At 39.5% G+C, this 21104-nt stretch overlaps 1 protein-coding gene across 2 annotated transcripts in view; it reads right to left on the bottom strand.

Moving 5' to 3' along the window:
- Window positions 1-17666, bottom strand: part of MED13 (mediator complex subunit 13) — a 91887-nt gene extending 74221 nt beyond the window's left edge. For both annotated transcript variants that reach the window (XM_084861637.1, XM_084861638.1), the window contains exons 1-3: window positions 16847-17666; window positions 14822-15056; window positions 3602-3770 (exon numbers count right to left, since the gene is read on the bottom strand). In XM_084861637.1, the coding sequence (XP_084717763.1) occupies window positions 3602-3770; window positions 14822-15056; window positions 16847-16912 (470 nt within the window). In that variant the 5' untranslated portion in view covers window positions 16913-17666. The remainder of the gene's footprint in view (window positions 1-3601; window positions 3771-14821; window positions 15057-16846) is intronic.
- Between the last annotated feature and the right edge of the window lie 3438 nt (window positions 17667-21104).

The following is a 21104-nucleotide window of genomic DNA, read 5'->3' as shown; positions in this document are numbered from 1 at the left end:
TGGTCACCCCCAACTGCCCTCCCCTGCAGGCTTGATTGCCCCAACTGTCCTCCCTTGCAGGCCTGACCCCACACCTGCCTTCCCCTGCTGGCCATCTTGTAGTGGCCATATTGAGTCCACATGGGGCAGGATCTTTGACCACATGGGGGCAGCTATCTTGATCTGTGTGTTGGAGTGATGGTCAATCTGCATATTACACTTTTATTAGATAGGATAGAGGCCTGGTTTATGGGTAGGGGCCAGCTGGTTTTTCCCTGAAGGGTGTCCTGGATCAGGGTGGGGGTTCCCTTGGGGCGTGGGGCGGCCTGGACAAGGGGCCTATGGTGGTTTGCAGGCAGGTCATGCTCCCTGGCTACCCAAGCGGAGGCCCTAGTATCTGGGATATATTTATCTTCTATAATTGAAACTTTGTATCCTTGATTGGAGGCCTGGGCCGGCCAGGGTGTGTGGAAAGCTTGGCTTCCTTCCATTGCCGGGGAAATCCAATCCTCCCTCCTGCTCTCTGTGGTGGCAGCCATCTTGGTTGGGGTTAATTTACATACTCGCAGACTGGCTGGTGGACATAGCAGAGTGATGGTTAATTTGCATATTACTCTTTTATTAGGTAGGATAGCCCATGGACACAGACAACAGTATGGTGAAGGCCTGGGGTGGGGCGGGGGCTGGGTGAAGGGGGGCAAAGAAGGGGAAAATGCGGGACATCTATAATGTTGACAATAAACAAAATAAGAAATAAAAAGATAATGAAAGAGAGAAGGCAGAAGAGTGTATAGAAGCATGCTAATGTCCAAGCTGTTGGGCATGGGGGGTGTATCAGGAATAAAATATCTAAACAATCAACAGAAAATCAATAGATAAAGCCTGAATAACTGAAATAACTGAAAACTCAAGAATGAGTATGCTATTTGCTTCTAAAACTTTAAATAGGTAATTAAAATAAAATTTAAAAAATGAAAAGAGAGTGCCTCTGAGATTAGATTACATCTAATAGTTGGGATTCAGGATTGCAGCTCTTCATTTTAAATTATGGTAATCTGCCTGACTTTTTAAAACTAAAGCATGAGCACTGCTAATTGCTTACCTGATAATCTACTTCCCCTTCTAATTGCCTACTTAATATCTACTCTCCATTTTTTCTTACTAACCAAAAGCCTTATTTTGTTCAGTGGGGTGATATTCCTATACAAAAAAAATGTACATTTCTCTCAGAATAACCAATATGTCAGCTAAAGTTTCCAGAAAAGAATCTATTTTCTGACCTAAGGGTCAATCCCCCTTATTGCTTCTTCCCTTCCTTCCTCTTCCTGCCTAGAATCCATTGTGATTGAAGTCTGGAGATACAACACCTACAGTGACCATCAGAATGAAAGTCAAAGGCTCAAGATGACTGAGTAGAAAACTCTAGGGAACCCAGGTCCTTGATGACATTATTGAACAGATACACCAGTACTGAACTATCTACCTCCAGACTTCTTGCCAGGTAGTTAGGTTTGCAATCATTTGCAACTGAATGCATTCCTAACTTGTACAGTTATTTTGTTCACAATAAAGGTTTATTTTAATTTTCAAAGAAGAAAAAATGAAATAGAAAATTGATTTGTCCAGGCTTATGAGCTCATCCATTTTACTAAAACTAAAAAAGGAAGTATGGTCCTAGCCAGTTGGCTCAGTGGATAGAGCGTTGGCCTGCAGATTGAAGGGTCCCAGGTTTGATTCCAATCATGGGCACATGTCTAGGTTATAGGCTCAGTCCCCAGTAGGGAGTATACAGGAAGCATCCAATCAATGATACTCTCTCATCATTGATGTTTCTCTCTCTCTCTCTCCCTTCCTCTCTGAAATCAACAAAAATATTTTTAAAAAGTATGAAAAAACTTTACAAGCACAAGAAAAAGATGTGCACATATGACATAAAAGATGGCATCGCAATAATGATTACAATAGCAACCAAATATTTATTTCATATCTGCACAACTTTTAGGGAAAGCTAATACATGTCCTTCATTTTATCTTCTTCTACAGTCCGTCTTACTCACTACTACTTCACCTCTCTCTCTCTATATATATATTTTTAAATATATTTTATTGATTTTTTTTACAGAGAGGAACAGAGAGAGTGTGTGTGTTAGAAACATCGATGAGAGAGAAACATCGATCAGCTGCCTCCTGCACCCCCCCCACCAGAGATGTGCCCGCAACCAAGGTACATGCCCTTGACCGGAATCGAACCCAGGACCTTTCAGTCCACAGGCCGACGCTCTATCCACTGAGCCAAACCGGTTTCAGCTTAAATATATTTTATTGATTTTTTACAGAGAGGAAGGGAGAGGGACAGAGAGCTAGAAACATCAATAAGAGAGAAACATCCACCAGCCGCCTCCTGCACACCCCCTACTGGGTATGTGCCTGAAACCAAGGTACATGCCCCTGACCAGAAACGAGCCTGGGACCTTTCAGTCCGTAGTCCAACGCTCTATCCACTGAGCCAAACCGGTTTCGGCTCTCTCTCTATTTTTTGTTTGTTTTGTTAATCCTCACCGGGAGGATATTTTTTGCATTGATTTTTAGAGAGTGGAAAGGAGAGATGGAGACAGAGAGACATCAGTTGGTTGCCTGCTGACTGGGGCTGGGGATTGAGCCTGCAACCAAGGTAAGTGCCCTTGACTGGAACTACAGCCACCACCCTTCATGCTCTAACTGGCTGGGACTATTTCATCTCTCTTGAAGCTTCACTAATTCAACATCTACTTGGCACTGAATCTTCTAACAGATTGTGCTTTATAGTATTTGAATTACGGAGAAATACAGTAGCCTAAAGCTATTAACCGCCTCTGTCTAAAACTACTCTGCAAGTTGTCATAAATTTTCTTAACTCAAAGTTCAAAATTATAAACACTCCAAGAGTAAACATGTCTTGGAGAGGAAAACAGAAACTTAAATTACTTTAAAGCAAAACGAGAGGTCTGGAAATGTAAAAGGTTAACTTAACCCAAAACAAAGCTATAGGTCACTATCTTTAACAAGTATTCATTTTTTTAAATATAGTTTTTTATTGATTTTTTACAGAGAAGAAGGGAGAGGGATAGAAAGTTAGAAGCATCGATAAGAAAGAAAAACATCGATCAGCTGCCTCCTGCATACCCCTACTGGGGGCGTGAATGCAACCAAGATACATGATCTTGACCAAATTGAACCCGGGACCTTGTAGTCCACAGGCCGACACTACCCACTGAGCCAAAGTGGTCAGGGCAAACTACTTAATTTTTAATAGAGCACTGAGAATAACATTTCCACTAGCACTAAAAAAGTAACTTCAATGAATGAACTTCTGCTCTTAAACACACATTTTTTTCTATCATCCCAAAATAAAACTTGGGCCACTATATTGACACACACCGTATTCCCACGGCAAGAAAATTCTTACAATGTGTAAATGAAAGGGTTAAGTAGACAAAGAAAATTTAACACTTACAATACTTTGCCCAAGTTAGCTCCCTAAAATATGTCTGTAATTCATTAGCTTATTTTACTCCACATTTTCTGTAAAGCCATAAATACTGGCAAATAAAAAAATATCAAGAGTTTAAATACAATAGCTTACCTTTTATTTATAGGCTTTTCATCTTTTTCATAAGGCTTTACAAACCACTTGCCAATGCGTACAAAGTTCCGATTCATTAAACACCGTTCCAGAAGATTGTGAACTGCTTTGAAAAGCAGAGTACGGCACTCATAAGAAAGTCCATTCTCCCAAACTCCATCTTCCTCTTCTACAAGAGAAACATGAAAGAAACAAAAAGTATTGGCACCATATCTACTCCGAGCCAAGTAAAAAGTGTTATAGTTTAAACTAAATACATAAGCCCTACTTCACCTCAGTATATTGAGCTACAATCACTTCCATATATCTCTAGACATTAAAATATCAGGTTTCAAAATTACTCCATAAGGAATAAAAGGCCCAAGTGCCATGTATGCTATTAAATTACCTGAAAGTTATTTTCCCACCATATAAAAATGTAACACTATCTTGCAAATATAATGATTTGGTTTCTGTATCAATGTAAAGGACATTTGTGTAACCTGGGAAATATTAAACACACTCTATACCTAAGATGCTAATTTCTAAGCTAGTTCACTTATTACTTTGTCCTAATTCTTCCATTCAGCCTGCCAAAAAAACTAACCAGTTAATAATTAAAATCAAAACAGTCTATGTCCATCAGCATTCTAATCCATGACTTAACTATAAAATAACTATGAATAAAAAAGCAGCTTTGGCTCAAAGCCTAACAAGCAGTGCATTATCAGCCACCTTAGGTCTCATTTCAACCAAATGATTCCAATGACTCAGTATAGAATCCTCTACTTGAGGGAAAAATTTAAAGACTTAAATTTTAAATGGTACTTCTGATATAAAGTTATAGCTATCTTTACTAACTATACAGCCTCAATTTTGCCAGCAAATCTATTAACCATTTCAATTAACTTACAGATACTACTTCAGCATTTTAACTTTTATCATGTTTTAAACTGTTATTTCAAATACAATTTAATATCCTTCTATAGCCTACATATCTTTCTAAATATTTCACAAATGTTGGTCATCTTTCAATTTAATGAATACAAAAGCTTTCTTAACTCAATAAAAATGTATACGCTACTCCAAGCATGTCAAACTCGTGGCACACAACAAATATTTTAGTGACTCAGCCAATATGACGATATGTAAAAAATGTTTTAATAAGAATTTTTAACTTAATTTTTATAATATCCTGTTATACATAATTGATAACAAACTACAATGATTGCTAATGACTGATTACTATAATCATATTGCATTCATTTTCCTTACGCGCAGGCACACCATTCCTCTCCACTAATACTAGCAGCGAATATATTACAGGCAATTGCCACGTCCTTAATCTTGGACTGACTTATTTATTGTGCACAACAGGCAATATTTCTCTTTCAGAGAACAAGAAAATAGATTTATGTTACCCTTATTACTTTGTGCAGTGTCTAGCAAGTTAGTATTCAAGAAAAAATATTAATTTTATTAAAATGTTCTATTATTTTATGTTAACAATTATTTATTTCAGCCCTTTGTATTCAACATGTCTCTACAGACATAAACTTACATTTCTATGAAAATTGAAGCTTTTTATTTTTGTGGCCCACATAAACTTAAATCTTGTTTGACCTGTGATAGCCTTTGAGTTTGACATGCTTGCACTATACCCATAGAAAAATAATAAACTACGATGCTTTTGAAAAAAAAAGCAGAGACATTAAGAGTGACACGTGGGCCCAACCAACATGGCTCAGTGATTGAGCCGGAGCGGGTCACAGTTTGATTCCCAGTCAGGGCATATGCCTGAGTTGAGGGCTCAATCCAAAGTATGGGGCATGCAGGAGGCAACTAATCAATGATTCTCTCTCATCACTGATGTCTCTATCTCTCTCTCCCTCTCCCTTCCTCTCTGAAATCAATAAAAATATATATATTTTTAAAAGTGACACATAATTTATATTCATAACTTGCATGACAAATTGGTAGAATAAACATTAACTAAAAAACATAATGACTGAACTTTAAACTTCAAGGTTGAATTTGTTGTTCCTTCTAGAGTCTCCTAAAGTACAGTCATCTTTCAAATGAACTGTTTACTCTTAAGAGGTAAGCTTTAAGAAAAGATAAGTTTTTGAAAATGACAACTTGAGAGTTACAATAATTTTTAAATCATTAATATCTGGCACTAATATTAAATTTAAAAAGTTTTTCATATTCTATTATGTTATAGTCATTTTTATCTACTTCTATTTAAAGCCTTAACTTTACAAGTTTCACTTGATTGAACAGTAGGCTAGAAGAAAAGGGAAGTGGCACATAATGACATTGCTTTAATGCTTAAAGGTCTGGATTACAAGCATATTTGTGAGTTGCTAAGAGAAAAAAAAATCTTTCTCAATCAATCTACTTTCAGCTTAATCAGTTTCCTTCACTTCAAAATTAAATAGCTATATTAAGAGTTTTGCCTCAAATAATGTGACATGATTATTAAAAATACACTCCTTAATTCCAAAAGAATTATGCTGAAAATACCTCCAATTCTTCCCTTCTTTATAATCTATTTAGTATACTTTATTTTTGTTGCCTTTTACCTCAAAAATCCTTACCTTCTAAGAAGCACAATGGCTGTAACATTTGTCCTACACAAGTAGCCTTTACCAAAATCATTTTTCTACTTCTAAGTTTTAAAGCATCAAAAATCCAAGACAGCCGAAACCGGTTTGGCTCAATGGATAGAGCGTCGGCTTGGGGACTGAAGGGTCCCAGGTTCGATTCCGGTCAAGGGCATGTACCTTGGTTGCGGGCACATCCCCAGTAGGGGGTGTGCAAGAGGCAGCTGATCGATGACTCTCTCTCATCGATGTTTCTAGCTCTCTATCTCTCTCCCTCCCTCTCTGTACAAAATCAATAAAATATATTTTTTTTAAAAAATCCAAGACACAGTTACCATCACACATCAAAGTTGTAGTCACTATAAACTTCAAGTATCACTTAAAACTTGAGACTGACTGAATTTGCCTTTTCCCCCAAAAGAGTAAATTTTTTAAAAAAATCTTTGGCACATCAGAGGCTATAATACAATAATTTATATATTTTCATATAAAACTCTGAAATTTTTGGTTTTGTTCATTAAAAAAATTGATTTCAGTTAACCTGTAAATGATTTTAAGAATACTAAATATAGTTTAGAAAATTAATCAGTATTCATTTCCAAGCATTTCTCCCTCATTGATCTAAATTTTATCTAGAGAAACTCAGGTGAACTCAATTCTCATTTTACATTATCTCCCCAAATGCCAGTAATTCTCATTAACATTAAATGAGGATAATGCATAAAACAAAGAAAAACAGACCTCCTCTTAGGGTTTTCTAAAGCAAACAAATCTCTGAAGTATATCTTCACATGTGACAAATTATATTACACTAATTTCAGTTTTCATTGCTGAGGAAATAATGAGAATTAAATTCTAATAACACTTAATAAAAAGCCTGAAAGGGGGCGTTATTTAGAAACAAGAAGCTTACTAAGCCAAGATTCTAATACCCTAATGTTATAATAATCCTAATAAATGTACTTCTCTATATGTTGTATTCAAAGATATGAAAAGTGAAATGGTACAACTAAGACATAGTGATATGCACCTCTTACATTAATTAAAACAACTTCTCAAATACCAATGACAGCATTATATTAGGAAAGAGGAACACATGGCAAATCTTTGCCTACCTCTTTTCAACTTAATCAACCATAGCCTAATGGATAAGGTCTGCTTCATGCATTTTAATAAATGTCTTCTTCCTCTAGTATCTGTATCCTTAGAGAAAAGTTTCAATTCTGGGCTTTCAGTACTTTTGCATTACTATTAGCATTAAAACTTTTAGTCATTGCTACTTATTTTTACAAAGTATTTATTTGAACAAGGCAAAAATTCAAATGCTAAATGTAATTACTGTATTTTTTTCTGAGGACACAGATTATAGTGATACCAAAGTATGTGGTAGGTCAAAAAAATAAAAAACAAAAAAGCTAATACACTTAGTACTCATAAGCAACTGACATCTTTAAATATCTTCACAGTGATAAACTGGGAGAGAAGGAATCTTTTCCTAAATAATTCTGACAAGCTATTAGAATGAAACATACACTAATGATTAGTAAATGGGTCAAAATTATCATGGTAGAAAATATCATGTATTTCCTGAAAGAAAAAGAAAAATTAAATATCTAGTCCAGTGTTTGTCTTGAACAATAATTGCCTACTCATAATTCATTAATTCAGCAATATTACTGAGAGCCTTAAACTGGCAGCATGTTGATAGATGGCAAAACCAACTTTGATTTTAAAATAGTGATTATTTTTTAAGACTTAAAGAAACACTTTCTTGTTCAAAATAGACAGTACACAGAAAAAATATGGCAAATAAAGTTGTTCCTAGAAGATTAGCCAATTTAAAAAGTTGGGTCACAAGTATCATGGTACAGAAGATAGAAATAAATTAGCTCTCTTCAGGCTTCCTGGGGCACAAAATAATTTTTTAGTTTGTAGGTCCCTATACTTGGCAGCTGTTTATCTATCAATACTGTGAACGCTGCTAATTAAGGTTAAATTCCACTATAATTAATATCCTTCAATAAAAAAGCATTCAAAATTCAATTATAAGACTAACCAATGGCCCATTTCGTTTCATAGTACTATGATGAAATTCCAGCATAATTAAAGTATTTGAACATGTTGCTAAAACCCCATTTATAGATCACAGGATTCAGGAAAAATAAATATTTCTGGCTCTGAGCCTGTTTTTTTAGTTTTCAAGGTATCAGTTTTTTCAGTCTCATCATATTCTAGCTTACTATGATTTTTTTTTTTTTTTAAGATGCAAAGGTTGGGAGAGGGAGTAGTTTTTGTTTTTATTTTGTTTTAAAGTAAAGACTAAAAGCCAATGGTGACAGCAATAAAATACCAAAAAGGTTAAGACACAGAATAAAAAATTCTGAAAACTTTTCTCCTTTAAGGGCACACTAATGATAGTGAAACAATCTTGCTTTGAAGCAAATTAATAGTACATGTAAAATAACAAATCAGTTCTATCCACTATAGAGATTTTTTAAGAATATTTTTTTATTGATTTCAAAAAGGAAGGGAAAGAGAAAAAGAAATAAAAACAATGATGAGAGAGAATCATTGATCAGCTGACTCCTGCATACCTCCTGGGGACTGAGCCTGCAGCCTGGGCATGTGCCCTTGCCCAGGACCCTTCAATCCGCAGGCAGATGCTCTATCCATTGAACCAAACCAGCGAGGGCCACTATAGAGATTTTTGACCAGAGGGTTTAAGATAAAATTTTCCCTCCATCAACTTTACACTTCTATCATATAAGCACTAAACAAGGTCTGCTATAAAGTTTAAATTTAAAAAATAAATAAAATTTAAAAGGCTGCAATCAGAGAGGAGTTTTGTCCCCTGATCTTTTTTTTTTTAATCAAAACATTGATATTGATTCAACTATCCATTCTCGAGGAGCAGAGCAAAAAGTTTTATTTTTCATTTTTAAAGTGTTTGGCTTTGCCCAGCTGGCGTGGCTTAGTGGTTGAGCATCGACCCATGAACCAGAAGGTCACGGTTCAATTCCCAGTCAGGGACATGCCCAAGTGATGGGCTTGATCCCCAGTGTGGGACCTGCAAGAGGCAGCAGATCAATGATTCTCTCTAATCATTGATGCTTCTGTCTCACTCTCCCTCTCTCAAATCAATATATATATAAAATAAAGTATTTGGCTTTCCGATCCAAGAGGTATTTTGAACAAATGCTAGCTAGTATTGCAAAATACTAAAACAGGTCTTACTAAAAAGTATTGACCTCTGCTACAAAATAAGTGACTGAGGATTTAAAGTAGTTATCAAATCAGATTTGGTTTGCTCAACAGATTTTTAACAATTAGCAATAAAACAAGTTTATGTCCTATTTCTATACATCAGCTAAACTTGAAAGGAAGGTGACCCAAACGTGTGCTACATATTGATATAAGACAGACAGGCAGAAATTTAAAATGCACTATGGAATGTGACCAGACTATTCAGAACTATCAAGACAATAAAAAACAAGGGAAGCCTGAGAAAATGTCTGTCTAGAATAGCCTAAGGAGATATGACAAATGCAATGTGGTATATCTTGGATGAGGTAATAGGATATTAGTAAAGATAAAGAAATTTCAAATAAAGTATAGACTTAGTTTATATTAATGTACCAATATTGATTTATTAGTTGGAAGATGTACTCTTTTAATATAAAATGTTAATAAGAGAAACTGGGTGAGGGATATACAGGAACTCTCTATACTACTTTTGCAACTTTTATATAAGTCAAAAACTGTTTTAAAATAAAAACTTTAAAAAAACATACACTGGAAGCCAAAATGGGAGAATCCAAGATGGCTGCTCGGGTAGGCAACTAGCCGCAGCCACACACAACAATTTTAATAAAATACAACTAAAATATAAAATGGACATTACCCAGAACTACAGGAAAGTCGACTGACTGGAAATCCTACAACAAGAAGCAAGGAGAAAACCAGAAGGAAGCACGGAGGAGCTGTAAAAGCCTAAGGTACGGAGACACGCGGCGCGCGCGGAGAGGACGGAGCCGGAGAGGAGGGAGGCCGAGTGCCTGGCGGGCGTTCCCTAGCGGGAAGGAGATAAACACTCGGACTGTGCTGGGCCCCCGACTGCTCTGAACCCCAGTTCTGGGCCAGACCCTGGGGACTCAGGCTCAGCCATAGGGAGCTGGGCTGTAAAGCGGAACCCCGGGGTAGCGGAGAAAGGAGGTCCCGGAGGCGCACACACTGCCCCCAGAGAAGGGACGGTCGGCTGTGCCGCGGGATTGCCCTGACGGGAAGGAGACTGGGGCTCCAGACTGCTGTGAACGCCACCTCCAACTCCACTTCCAACTGAACTGAACCCCAATACCGGGCTCATTGTGGGAGAGCATAGACTGTTTGGCAGCAGGCGAAAATCGAGGGCACCTTTCTCTCAGAGGCGCCGGCAGCGAGCACTGAAGGACCCGCATAGGGCGGGGCTGACGGAAGCCAAAGCTGCAGGCTCCACCCTGAAACCCCGTCCCATCTGTAACTGCGAAATGCGACAACAAAATAGATCACAAACGAAAGAAATGGAGGACAAAAAGCGTCTGGATATAGAGTTCAAATCTACGCTTATAAGGTTTTTCAAGAATTTCCTAGAAAAGATGGATAAGGCCTATGAGGATATGAAAAGAGATCAACTAGAATTAATAAGGAGTCAACAAGAAATGATAAGGGACCAACAAGAAATAAAGAATACATTGTCTGAAATAAAAAATATTCTACAGAGTCCTAAAAACAGAAGGGAAGATCGCAAGAATCAAGTCAAAGATTTGGAACATAAAGAGCCAGAAGACACTCCTCCACAGAAGCTAGAAGGCAAGAGAATCCAGAAAATTGAAGATAATGTAAGAAACCTCTGGGACAACTTCAAGCGAACCAACATCAGAATTATGGGGGTTCCAGAAGATGAGAGAGAGCAAGATATCGAAAACATACTGAAAGAAATAGTGACAGAAAACTTCCCCCACCTGGTGAAAGAATTTGACTTACAAGTCCAGGAAGCGCACAGAACTCCAAACAAAAGGAATCCAAAGAGGACCACACCGAGACACATCATTATTAAAATTCCAAGAGCAAAAGATAAAGAGAGAATATTAAAAGAAGCAAGAGCAAAGAAGGTAGTAACTTATAAAGGAGCACCTATACGATTGTCAGCTGACTTCTCAACAGAAACCATGCAGGCCAGAAGGGAATGGCAAGAAATATTCAAGGTGATGAATAGCAAGAACCTACAGCCAAAAATAAGCTACCCAGCAAAGCTATCACTCAGAATCGAAGGCCAGATAAAGAGCTTCACTAATAAAAAAAAGCTAAAGGAGTTCATCACCACCAAACCAGAATTATATGAATTGCTGAAGGGGGTTCTTTCAGAAGAGAAAGTAAACAAAGATAAAAATTATGAACAACAAATACGTAATTATCAACAAGTGAATCTAAAAACCAAGGAAATTAAAAAAATCTGATGAACAATATTAACTGTTGAATATAATAGAATCAGAGGTATGGAAGGGGAGTGAACCGACGATTCTTGGGGAAAAGGGGAGAGGGGGGCGTGGGAAGAGACTGAACATAAACTGTGCACCTATGGATGAGGACAATGGGGAGAGGGGAAAGGGCAGAGGGTGGGGTGGGAACCTGGTGGAGGAGAGCAATGGTGGGGTGGGGGGGAAGGCACATTTGTAATAATATGAAAAATAAAAACTTATTAAAAAAAAAAAAAAAAAAAAAAAAAGAATAAGAAAAAAAAAACAAAAAACATACACTGTGCCCCGGCCAGGTGGCTCACTAGTTGGAGTACACCAAAAAGCTGCAGATTAAATTCCCAGTCAGGGCACATTCCCGGTTGGGGCAAGTATGGGAGGCAACCAATGAATGCTTCTCCCTCAAATTGGTATCTGCCTGTCTCTCTCCCCACTTCCTTGCTCTCTAACATCAATAAACATATCCTCAGACAAGGATAAAAAAAATACACTATGGATGATACAAAGGTGGTAAGGAGATTAAGCAAAGGCAATTCTATCCTTTTATTACTGAATACTTCAGTTAATAAGAAAAACTGAGACTTCTAATCTGTGCTGAAAGATATGCCTTCCCTCCTTCCCCAACAAGAAGGGCATTATCACCATAATTACAAACATTTAAGTAATAAGACGTGGTAGGTGCTACACCAAACAGAAGGACCCTGCCTTGAAAAGCAGCCTCAAACTAAATTAACCAGCTTTTTAGTTACCACCTGGGTCCTTCCGGGTCCCCTTTCCTCAATGCTACACCTCCGCTTGGAACTCAGGATTGCCTCCTGCAGCTGATGCCACCCCACTGTCCAGATGCTCTCTTCTCAGGGGAGTTTAAAGGAGGAAATAGAGTGCCACAGATGGAAAGAAATGAAAATGGGTTAGCTAGAGAGACAGAGGCGAAGACTAATTACCCCAAAAGGGAGGCAGACGGAGTGTCCCTGGGGCAAAGAAAAGAGCGAGACAAATAAACTCCATCTGAAAAAAGCCTTACTATTCTTTAGGATATGTCTAATTTAAGTGAAAACATTCTAAAGTAAATGACAGGTTAAAAAAATGTTAGAACATTATATAAACAGCACTGACTATACAACTGTTTAAAACAGTATAGGACAGTCTTTGAAACAGCATGTATGATTATATACTACTAATATATTTTGGTTTACTATTTCAATTGCTTTCACTCATAAAATTTTAAAAGTTATTTACCATTGAAGGGCATTCAGTTAAATCTGACAACATTTAAAATCTGATCTTCCAAAATTACTTTTATTCACATTCAAAATCAGTATCTTAAAGTACAGGTATTACCATTTTTTAAAATTATGCTAAAAAGTTAAACTAGAGAAGAAATGTTTTAAACTATAATGCAGTTTCAGAAGAAAACATTTAACTCATAACATAAAACTTAGAAAAATATCAACATAGTTTTTTAATATGCATCAAAACAGCTTACATTTAACTTTAATAGGCTTTTAACTTTCAAAACATTAGTCCCACTATGGTAAAATGAAATACTATGTATCTGTTAAAATTATCTTTGATTCCACAAAATGTATTTTATGGAATCTGGGAGAAAATGGTCTGTTCAGATACTCTGCCAACTTTACTAGGAAGACTGAAACCTCCAAGAAGTTACTGTAGTTTATCAACAATTATAGTTTGTCTATAATTTATAGCTTATCAACATTAAAACAGTTTTCAAACATTTTAGCAATGTGGTTTTTATACCACCTAAAATAAAGAAAATAGCCTAAGTATACCCAAATTAATGAAAGAAAAAGGAAGTGGGCAGGATTGGCTTTTAGCAATTAAAAAGTATCATCTTGCTGATGACATAAATAAATTTTATGTCATGAGATATATGCATATATGTGTACTTATACATATATACAAACACATCATTTTACATAATTAGGAAATATTACACACTTAGAACTAAGGGCTAAACTCTCCAGCAAAGATGTTATTAGGAAAGCTGGAAAGCTAGAAAGCATTTATCATAAAAGAATAGCAACCACTCTCAAAAATAAGGATTAACATGAAGGGTCTGTTCATTAGAAGATGAAAAGCAGTCATCAAAACAAATGTAACACTTACATTCCTGCACAAAAACTGGTCTTACTTAGTGCTTGAGATAGTCATCTGAATTACATTAGATAAAAAATATAGGTCCTATAGGTTATAGACAATAGAAACTTCAGAGAACTCAATTTCAAATAAAAATGCTTTTTTTTTTAGTAATCTAAAAATCCTAAATTTACCTCTCAATAATCATTAAACATTTTGCTGAGTCTTTGATACCTTGCAGCAAACAATTAATCATTTACATTCCTATCATCAGAGATTCAGCTTACATTGACTCTACAATATAAAGTACACAACCTTCAGTATCTTTTTAAAGTAACATCTAGTCCTAAATAAAAAAATAAGATGAAAGATTTCTTAATAGTTTGCTCACAATAAATTTCCTTCGATGTAACTTTTTAGATTATGTATCAACATCCTAATAAAAGCTAAATAAGTTGGCACTCATCTCATGTTAATGATAGTCTTTGATGCAACAGTATCTAAAATAATCACTTTCCAAGAACAACCAAATTAACATAAGGCTTCATATGTTAATAAACAAACTAACTGTATGCCTTGAAAAAATGAGAAAGTTACAACATTTCCAGATACTGTTACAATTGTCTGCATATTTACATAGAGGAGGGCAGTGGCAGAATTGATTCAAAGTTAAATTACATTTAACTTCAAAAGTATTATATGACTTTGTTAGGAACTTTTTGCTCTCTGATTTCATTTTCTAAGGTTAATGTAACATTCCTTTCTTAAGCTCTGAGAAATTCATGAAGAAGCTGGGGGGTGGGAGAATGAAGTTATTTAAGGTTTAAAAGCCTTCCATAATATGGATAATTTAAGCAAAATAAAATAACCACAGTGAAATAATCACAGGGAAATAAACATAAAACTGAATGTGTATCTGGCTTCATACTTAATATTATTCTACCAAGAAAACTCTTAATACAAAAGATTTTTGGGAAAAATATACAATATTGCTATATCATTAGCTAGAAATAAGTTGCTTTCACCTGATAAGTCATGGTGAATAAGGTCAGCGAAATTAGGATCTTCACCCCACCAAAATATCCACAATTCTCTTCTTCCAGGTCTTTGATCTCGTCGCCAAACACCAAGTACATCTGCCTTAAGGCAGCGACTAAAGCTGCTCAAAATGGGGTCTTCCTCTGTCACCGGAAACAGAATAGGGGCAGAAGTTGGGCCTTGCCATACATATCTTTTCCATTTAATTCCTGTCAAGTCAGCCTGAAGAAAAGAAAGCGAGATTTTTTTTATTACCGCACATTCACTATTAAAGTAAAAAACATTCACTATTAAAGTCCCTATTTCATCAGTACATTACAATTTTTTAGTATAAGCTTAAGATCTTGAAAGCAGATTGACAAAAAAGATGCTTATTATGAAAATTCAACAATCAAAATTTTAAGTAAAAGAAAAAAAAGTTTAATAATTAACATTGGAATGTCACTCAATAGCAAGTCAATAAATGTGCATCCCAAGGAGAAATACAAGAAATGTAATAGTGATAAATATAAACGTGCATTTAATACTGCACCCTGAATAACATTTCCTCCCTAACCTGTTCTATTCTAACTGGTCACCTTTGTTCCTTGGTGGCAAACTTGTAACAGAAAATTAGTTTTTTAAAGACTCATGCTTACAGAAGTCTGAACTATAACAAAAAATTCTTGGTACTTCTTCACATATCCCTTTTAGGAAGTCAAATAGCTGCTCACAAAGAACTGTCAGATTTGTGCTAGTCTATCTGCAAAGAACCTGATCCTAAAAGCACCAAAAATAGACTGAGTCAGAGAAGACAGAAATGTAAAACCTTCGTTTGTCTTTCCAGATACTGTTTAATGGACATTGTACAAAAACAATTTCATAGGGGACAGTGCATTAAAGGTCTTAACTTCGCATCTTCAAAGGAATTCAGGAATTCTTTGCTGTAACCTAAAGGTACAAGGTACAGGTGCCAAAATGAAACGGCTGATACGTGACTGGCAGTTTACACTCTGCCAACCAGTCGTGCTCCGCCCACTCAACTCACTTACCTATCACATACTCTCTCAATATTTTTCAAAGCACATTGAAAATGAAAAAAGAAAAGCCACCGAAACTTTAAAGCACTGAAGCTAAAGTATCGTCCAATCGAGGACTAAGTATTTGCAACAGTTGGTACTTTTTAAAGTCTTAGGCGGTGGGATGCTCCCAGACCTGGGCCAACAACCTACACACAATTGTCATCCCTCCATCCAGCTTCCCCAGACTTTTCAATAAAACGTGGAGCAGGGCTGCTCAAAATTCAAAACATGCGAGCAAAACAAATACACAAATATTTAGTGCAAAAACAAAACAAAACCAAAAAAAAACCACCCACAGCACCTCCTCCCTTAGCCTGTTCCACTCACACAGACATAATGTTCTAATAAAAGCAAGATGGCCAGAAATTGTCAAAACGGCAAACTGTTTTCAAAGTTTAAAGAGAAACATATGAAATGGCTTCTACTGTTCCTTACAGAGGACTGAAATCTCCTTAGGAAGACGCTAGCCTTCTGTTAGTGTGGCTCGTGTAAAAAAAAACTGGGAAAACGAAGAGATTTTTTTTTTTTTTTTGGTAAGTTCCGGGGTCCCGTGTGCCGGGGGAACAAACGCCGGAGTTGGGCGCAGAGACAAGCGGGAGGCCGGCCGCGGTGGGGAGCGGGGAGCGGGGAGCCACGGTCACCAAGGAGAAGAGCAACAGCGGAGCGAGAAACTCCGAGGAAACGTCCACGTCCTGCCAGATACGGAGCCCGAGTTGGAGACCAGGTTGGGGGGGGGGAGTCGGAAACAAGACCAGAGAAAACCCAACTCTCCTACTACACAGCCCGGGGCGGTGCGGGAGCCACCCGGCTCCGGCGGCGCGGTGCCGGGCCGGCCGCGGCGGGGCCTAGCCGGGACCCGGTCGGTCGGTCGGACGGACGGACCTGCCCCCCTCCCCCACGGCCCAAGGGCGCACCTCGCCCCCTGCCCCCTCCCCCCGGCCCGGCACTCACCAGGCAGAAGAGGTTACAGTAACAATCTTCCAGGCTGGCCCCGTTCGGCACGAAGGAGGAACTCATCGTCCCTCACAGCAGCCGCCGCCGGCGCCACGACCCACCATCCGCCATTACCTCCGCCTCCGACCGGAGAGAGGAGCGCAGACACCGGGCAGGGCGGGGGGGTGCTGGCCGGGGGGACGGTGGGAGCGGAGGCCGCCGGGCCGCCCGCCCTCCCCACCCACCCCCCCGCCGCCGCGAGCAGCCCCGCCGCCCGCCCGCCGGCACCCGGCCGCCCGGGGCCGCCCGGAGGCGGGAGGGCCGCGCCGCGCTCGCCCCGCGGGCCGGGCTGTGGCCGCCGCGGAGCCCGCGGACGCTCGTCCCTCTTTGGGGGACAGAGAGGATGGGTGTCCCTTCCGCGAGAAAAATAATAAATTACACAATAAATAATTAAAATCGAGTCCGAGAGGGGAAGGGCCCGAGCGCCGGAGCTTCCCCGGGCGGGAGGCGCCCGCGGAGGGGCGGGAAGGGCGAGCCGGGAGAGGAGCCCAGGCCGCCGGCCCGCCCGGCGGCGGCGATGTCCTTAGCCCGGTCTCCTCGGCGGCGGCGGCGCTGGCGGCGGCTGCGGCTCACACCATCCTCCCGCCGTGTCTCCTGTGGTCCCCGGGCCAGGCCGGCCTCGCGCCTGCTCTCCTGCGGCCTCACCGCCCGGACGCCGTAGTCTCCCCCATTTTGTGGGCCCAGCGGGCGGTGTTTTTCCCCCTTTAATCCGAATTCACGGGTTTTCCCTTCGCTTTAATGGCGGCCACAGGGACCAGCTCGCCCTCTCTGCTCGCCCATTGGCCGGCCTGGGGTCACGTGGGCCCGGGCTCCGTGGGGAGGGGGGAGCAGGGAGTGAGGCAGGACCGGGAAGCTGGCGGAGGAGGCGGAGAGCCGGGGAGATTGGGCAGCCGTCCGCTGGCCACTGAGAGAGCGCCACCTGCTGGGCGCCCCGGCCAGCGTCAGATGCCCCGGGCCCTGGTCCTATCTTTCTCCTTCCTTGCTGGGGAGTTGACAGTACAAGAGGGAGGGTTCGCATCGCAAATCTGGGAATTACGTGGAAAGCAGTTTGGATTCTTTGGAAGAGAAAGTGCTGCAAAAATTACAAGGCATTCTCATTCATTTCAGGAGGCCGCTGGGGTATGGGCTTGGGAGTCAGACGTTCCGAGATAGGACTCAGCCACTTAAAAGTTGTCATATTGAGAAAGAAACATAAGAAACAATATAGCCTCGCGGTTGAGAACCTGGGAGTTAGAGCCACATTACCTGAGTTTGAACTTTGACCGAGTCACTTCACCTCTTTCTGTCTCGTTTTCCTCATCTGTAAAATGGGGAAAACATACGCCCTACTTCACAGGGTTTTGTTGTGATAACTGAGTTAATACAAATAAAGCATGATAGCCCAATGCCTGGCATAATCCATTATTATTGTCATCATTACCTCATGTGGTTATTAAAGTGCCCACTAGAGTGTAATCTCCGTGAGAACTGGGACTTTGTTTTGTTTATCACTCTATCTCTAGTGCCAACAAAAGGTTCCTAGCACACAGTAGGTGCCCCGATATTTGTAAATTTGCAAATGAATGGCAAGAAACAGGAACCTAATAAAATGTTGGTTTCCTTCCCCGGGAAACATTCAGTTATTGCCTGGGTTACATTTCAATATAGGAGTTCCAAGATTTTTCCTGAGAGTGTTAGAGAAGAAAGAAAGAGAGAAAAAAAGCCGGGGGGGGAGGAGGGGGGGAGGGAAGGTGATTCAAAAAGTTAGAAACATCAGTGAGGTAGGATTTACCATAACTTTAAATTATAACTGCCTCTGTAAAATAAATGTCACTTCTTTAGCCACAGAATGAAAAGCATTTCTCATCCATCCATTCATTCATCTATGGTGGTTAAGAGCCCAGATCTTGAAGACAAAAGCCTATAGAAAAAGTTCTTCTACTTACTAGTTGATCTTGGATCAAATTTGACTTGAGATCAAATTTTTTTCTCAAATAAATTTCTCTTATTCTCAGTATTCTCATTGTAAAATGGGGATAATGAAAGTACTTTTCTCCTAAAGTGTCCAATGACTGAAACAGTGTAAGTATAGGGCTTGCCACAGTGCTTAATAAATGTTAGCTATTAATATACTTTTAAAATCATTATTCAGCACTGTGCGCTCAACCAATTGTGTTGCTGGTCTGCGCTAGGCCTAAGATGAAAATATGAATAAGATACTTGCCTGTCCCTCAAGATTCCTAAAGAGAGGCAATAAAGGAACCATTTCCCACAGTGTAAGATAAAATACAATAGAAATGATTGCCCGAATAAGGTATGTATCAACTGTGGCACAATAAGAGTGCTGGAGGAGGAGCATCAAAGTCAGAGAAGCCGTCTCAAAATAGGTAGCATTTGAAATCAGATTTAAAGGCTAAAATGAATTCTTATAAAGCCCTTTGAAGCAGTTAAATCTTATTAAACCCAATTCAGATCTAAAGGCCACATATCAAAGTCAATTATACAACCAGGACTAATTCAATCCAGGAGCTCAAATCAACTAAGGTCCGCATCCTTCTAAGTGAGTGCCAGCATCTGAGACAGCAGTCCCCAGACCCAACAAAGTAAGAGCCTCTGCTCACCTCCCCCCCCCCCAACCCGTACACCTTTGTTCTCACTGCTTTTGTCACTCTGAAATGTCCTCTCCCATCTCTTATTTTATCCAAAACGTAGCATCCTCTTTAGAAGTCTGCTTTCCATTGCCCCCTCCCCCAACGCACTTTTTCAGGACCCCAGAGGCAGGTAGAATCTGCCTAAAACCCGCCAGGTGCAAAGTAGCATTTGATTGACCTTTCATGTGAATGTCAATCTTCTCAAAAAGAAGAAGGAGATAGGCGACAGGAAGGGAGGAAGATCCAGAGGAAAAATATGAGAGGGTCATAGAAAGGAACAGGTCAGAGAGAGGCAGAGGGAAAAGAGAGAGAGGTGGAAAAGCAGGAGAGACTGAGACAGAGAACTGAGACAGAACGGAGAAGCCAAGTAGAGGAGAGGGACACTAACTGTGAGGGGAATGAAACATGCTGGGGGGGGGGGGGCGCGTGCAGAGGAGAGAGCAATGTCAGCACTGAGAATGCGTCAGCAGTCAGTAACCACCTACATTCTCTTTCAATGACATTTTGAATGACTTAAAGAGTAATGGAAATAAGTCAAAACAGTATATGTACACTGTCAAAAGTTTGGAAGATACAGAAAAATGTAAAGATAAAGTTTTTTTAAAATATATTTTATTGATTTTTTACAGAGAGGAATAGAGAGCCAGAGACATCAATGAGAGAGAAACATCGACCAGCTGCCTCCTGCACCACCACCACCGCCCCCCACCGGGGATGTGCCTGCAACCAATGTACATGCCCTTGACTGGAATCGAACCTGGGACCCTTCAGTTCGCAGGCCTACGTTCTATGCACTGAGCCAAACCGGTTTTGGCGAGATAAAGTTTTTTTTAAATGTACATTATAAAGAAACACACCCATAAACATCACCACCTTTTAACATTTTGATGTATTTCTTTCCAGACTTTTCCATATATATCCCTACAAGGTTGAAATCATATTATTATACGTTACTGCACATATTTACTGGCCATCTAATATGTGTCAGGTCATGTATGGACAAGGCATGGGATACACAGGAAGCTCATCATCTTGCTAGATATACCACTGGATGGTTGGACCAACTGGAGTCAAAGCACCATACCCCACCTGCCAGCTCCCTAACTTCCATTTACGCATTTGTACAATGTGTATGTAATAATAGCACCTAAATGTGAGAGTTGTCGCAACAGTTCAAAGAGATAATCCAAGTAACACAGAACAGCCAAGTTAAGGTGAATCTTAGTTGTTGCCTTGGGTGGATAATCACCTGTTGTCCTCAATTCTTGGAAATATGGATTTTCTCAGTGATCTCAAACTGTCCCTTAACTCCTTCAGCCTCTTTAGGACTCCATTCTGAATGGGCTAGGGGGGCACCTATCTTCCCAGAAAGTGACACAGCTACATCACCTAAGACAGAGAACGTCAGAAAAGGGCAACATTTGACCTTAAGACTAACCCTCCGCACCTGGTTCCGAAAAGTCCTGGGGTCTACAGCAGCACTGTCCAGTAGAACTATAATGAGAGCTAAAGAAATAATTTAAAGTTTTTTGGCAGCCACATTAAAAAATATTTTTAAAATAGGTGAGATTAATTTAAAATTATAT

The sequence above is a fragment of the Pipistrellus hanaki genome, assembly GCF_964339955.1.
Source record: "Pipistrellus hanaki genome assembly, chromosome: 16".
NCBI classification, from domain to species: Eukaryota; Metazoa; Chordata; class Mammalia; order Chiroptera; family Vespertilionidae; genus Pipistrellus; species Pipistrellus hanaki.
Note: the sequence above shows the minus strand (reverse complement) of the source record. Positions and strands in the feature narration are given on the sequence as shown.